At 36.8% G+C, this 4,187-nt stretch overlaps 1 protein-coding gene across 1 annotated transcript; it reads left to right on the top strand.

The window, feature by feature from the left end:
- Positions 1 to 265: 265 nt before the first annotated feature.
- Positions 266 to 1,822, top strand: LOC111387147 (mitogen-activated protein kinase kinase kinase 18-like). The gene has a single exon (XM_023011678.1). It carries the CDS (start codon positions 399 to 401, stop codon positions 1,677 to 1,679), a length of 1,281 nt encoding a protein of 426 aa, XP_022867446.1. The 5' UTR covers positions 266 to 398; the 3' UTR covers positions 1,680 to 1,822.
- The last annotated feature ends 2,365 nt before the right edge of the window (positions 1,823 to 4,187 follow it).

The following is a 4,187-nucleotide window of genomic DNA, read 5'->3' as shown; positions in this document are numbered from 1 at the left end:
TTGCAAAAGCAGTAAAACGCGCCGCAATGCGTTAAAAGTGCATTTGATTGGTTGTAGATTACGTAGTGGCGATGATGGAGGGAGGCACGTGCTCACGTGTCCACATGCCAATGGCTTTATTCACAGCTAAGAAACTCGCCGTCCCACAGTCGGCCAAACCTTTGAGCCTCTCATCTTACGCCACGTGGTTCACTTGGAACTTAAGAATTCTCTTCTAACTTCGCCACACAGAAAAGTTTCACAATTTATTATTTATATAAAGACCGACGCGCAAAACAAAGAATAAAGACAACCCAATAAATTTGAGAGTATCAATTTCAAGATTACAGCATATAAATATACTCATACAGACTTCAACTCTTCAAATTTGATCAATTCTCTTGTACTTTTCATCTTCAATGGAGTGGATGAGGGGACCCTTAGTAGGCCGGGGAGCCTCTGCCGCAGTGTCTATAGCCACCATGGCCTCAGGGGAGGTCTTCGCGGTGAAGTCTTGTGATCTTTCTTGTTCTAGCTTGTTGCAGAAGGAGAAATATTTGATTTCTCAGCTTAATTCTCCTTATATAGTCAATTGTTTGGGTTCTGAAATAACGTTTGAGAATCAAAGGCGTGTTTACAATCTGTTCTTGGAGTATGTACCTGGTGGCACACTCTCTGATCAGATTATAAAGCAAGGGGGTTCTTTGGATGAGTCCATGATTCAGTTCTACGCGCATCAAATGCTTGAAGGAATGAATTATCTTCACATGAATGGATTGGTGCACTGTGATATAAAGGGTCAGAATATTTTGATTGGTGAAGATGGTGTTAAGATTGCTGATTTTGGCTGTGCTAAATTGATGCAAGAAGGTGGCGGTGCTGCCAAGTCAGCATTTTCCGGCACTCCGGCTTATATGGCGCCGGAGGTAGCTCGTGGCGAGGAGCAAGGATTTCCAGCCGACATTTGGGCTTTGGGTTGTACAATTATTGAAATGGCAACTGGATCTATTCCATGGCAAGAAATGGAGGACCCTGTATCTGCACTTTACAGAATTGGATATTCCGGTGAGGTACCAAAATATCCAGGCTGGTTGTCTGATAATGCTAAGGAATTGCTGACCATGTGTCTGGTGAAAGATCCCAATGAACGGTGGACGGCCGCCCAGCTTTTAAAGCACCCCTTTTTCGACTCCATGGAGGAGAATTTTGGGGAATTTAAAGAATTCACGAGGAAAACTCCAACTAGTGTGATGGATCAACGCTTTTGGGATTCATTAGAGTCGACCAATTCTTCCCCGAATCTAACCCAGATTTTTCCCTCTTCGAATTCTCCGGCCAACGGTATCAGACGTTTGATTACAAATGACAATTCAAGTTTACCAGATTGGGCAGAAGGAGGAGACTGGTTGACAGTCAGGTGCAACCAAATTGAAGAAATTTCAAATCCTACATTTTCCAGCTCAATTGAAGAAGAGATTCAAACCTCAATTCTCATTGAGGATTCATTATTTGATTGTTTCAGTGATTATATTAGGATTATTGAAAATTTTCTTAGTATTAAGACATTTTCAGTGACAAGTGTTGAGAATGTTAATGATGTTTCTGCATCAAAAATTCTTTATTTTCAAAGAAGATTAATGGAATTAATTTTTCTCGTTCAAATAACATTTCTTACAGAGTGGAGACTCGAGTCTTGGTGAAGTCTTGGATCAGGTCATTTAGCATAGTCAACCTTTTTCCTTTTAGGCATTAATGTGAACATAAAACACTTTATACATTCAGGCTATACAAACTAGAAAGTGGGCCTATCATATTAAAGAAAAGGTGGGCATATAATGTAACTCGAAATTTAAGGGACAGTTGATAGTTAATCATAACACACCAAATTTTCAACAAGAGAATTCAAAATCTTGAATTCATTTTTAAATGAATCTTGATCATTCAAATGTTCTTTTTTCTTTTTTCATTGGAGACGATGATCCTGAAGCATGGAATTTAGCAACTTTAATTTGACTTATTACTTTGTTCATGAAGCAATAACAAGGCATTTTTACAAGAAAAAGGCTAAGTGTACAATATTCTTTATATATATATATAAATTTTTTTTTTAATATCCAGGTATTCCAACTTACATCAGACTAAATCCTGAACCCTCAAGACCCTTACTCCTCAAACCTTGGAGGGAGTAAATCATTCTCTCTCTCTCTCTCTCTTTTTTTTTTTTTATATATACAGGTATCCCTACTTACACCAAACTAAATTCTGGACCTTCAAGACCCATGCCTCTAGAACCTTGGAGGGAGTAAATCGCGGATTATGCCTCAACTGGATCACATGCTCCCCCCATTGCCTGTACACTTCTGTGCACAAGAGACACTCCTCCACAGTGATTGCTCCATACCAAATATTTGGCCGCAGGTTTCCACTAGGAATCGAACTCTCCACCCTGCCGCTGGAAGCAAGATAATGTTGATTGATCCACCAGTTGAACTGTATCCCGGAGGCTACTCTTTAGCTATTATAACTAATGCCTAAGATGGAGTAGGTAGTGTAAGCTAAAATCTTACAAGTGCTTACCTAAAATAAGTAGGGATGTCAGTAGGGCGAGGCAGTGCCCCGCCCTGCCCTACTCGCTACCCCACTTAAGAGGGGGGGAGGACGGGGTAGCTTTTTGCTACTTTTGTTGCCCCATTTATTATTTTATTTTTATATTTTAAAAATTTCGAGTTACGCTATTATTATGGAATAAAATACAAATTTAAAATAGACTTTTAATTTTTTCTTTTTCATGGGGCAGGTTCAGGGCAGAATTTTTTCCCATCACTAACAAGAAGGAAAAGGCGCCTGTATTACAGGCCCTTGTACGTGAAGGAGGGGCCAACCAAGAAATGATGCCTTTGGGCCATTTCTTGCAAAAGAATCCGGCCCCACATTAGGCACCTGCAGCTTCCTGAACATGATGAAACATGTTAGAACATGAATCAATAGATCAATTTGTCGTGCTTACCAATAACCTAATTGATTTGAAATCTTCAAAATAGGAGGGTCTCGAAGTAAACTAAGAAATCACTTTTGAATTTGTTTAAATAATTTGTTTGAAGTACGTTGTCTAGATAATAACTTTTAGAGAAAGTTGATCTAAGATGACTTAAAACGCTCTTTCACAAAAAGTAGAACTACTCCCTTGACAAGGTTTTTAAAAGTAAAAAGTTACTTTTGAAATGAAAGAGATATTTTGAATATGTTTGGAAAGAAATTGTTCTCTTACTCACAGTGGGTAGGATAAAATTGTCTATCTGTTGATGTGATAAGAGAACCTTATTTATAGTTCACTTCAAATGTGAGAATTTTAAGTAAAATTCTCTCCAAAATAAGTAAGATAAGACTTCTAATTTTAATCACATATTTTCATGTGATCCATAACTTTTTAATCACACATTTCATTATTTTTTTATCAAAATTTACTAAAAAAAATCTAATTTTAAATCCCATCAACCATGAGTGTGCACCTCTTAGTGAAAGCAACAAATGCTAGAGGGTTACACCATCCACATATTGAACTTCACCTTATCCATTTATGTTGACCTTTCGGACTACCACATTTGGTGCCCCATATGAATTTGTTATTTTGTTCCCACCTTAGCCTTTCTTTTTTGTTTTTCTCATATTGTATGTTACAAACCATTTTTACAATCCCATATGCTTTGTATCAGAATTAGGCGGATATGGCACATGCATAAGCAGCATATTCTGCATTTCATTTATCCACAATTCTTTTCTATCTACTTATAAATTAAATCGTTTATAAATTCTTTCCAAGCGAAATCCTTTTTTTTTTTTTTTAAATTTTAAATCGTACAAAATAATTTTGAAGTGTTCATATTATTCTAGCACAGAAGCACATAGGTAGACGAAACAAGTCGATATATAAAATTTTGGAAAACTAGAGAAATGCTTCGAAATTAAAAATTTGTATATTACCGCTTGATTTTAAGTTCTCCCGATCAATCTTTCGAGTTTAAAGAATTTATTGCTTTATATTAAGGCAACTTTTGATTGTACAATTCTGTGGACAGGATATTTTATGTAAATGAGAATTTGAGAATTTTTGTATATGTGTGTGGGAACAAAATGGACTGTTGGATCAACTGAATCTTAACCTTTCATTCAAGTTGACAAGGCCTAAATAGTGTACATGTAAATAGTCG

This window comes from Olea europaea, unplaced genomic scaffold (assembly GCF_002742605.1).
Source record: "Olea europaea var. sylvestris unplaced genomic scaffold, O_europaea_v1 scaffold392, whole genome shotgun sequence".
Classification (NCBI taxonomy): Eukaryota; Viridiplantae; Streptophyta; class Magnoliopsida; order Lamiales; family Oleaceae; genus Olea; species Olea europaea.
The sequence above is the reverse complement of the archived record's forward strand: the minus strand, read 5'-3'. Positions and strand labels throughout refer to the sequence as shown.

What these genes read in the sequence shown, in the direction of transcription:
- LOC111387147 (XM_023011678.1), top strand. Translation starts at nt 399, where the DNA reads ATGGAGTGGATGAGGGGACCCTTAGTAGGCCGGGGAGCCTCTGCCGCA.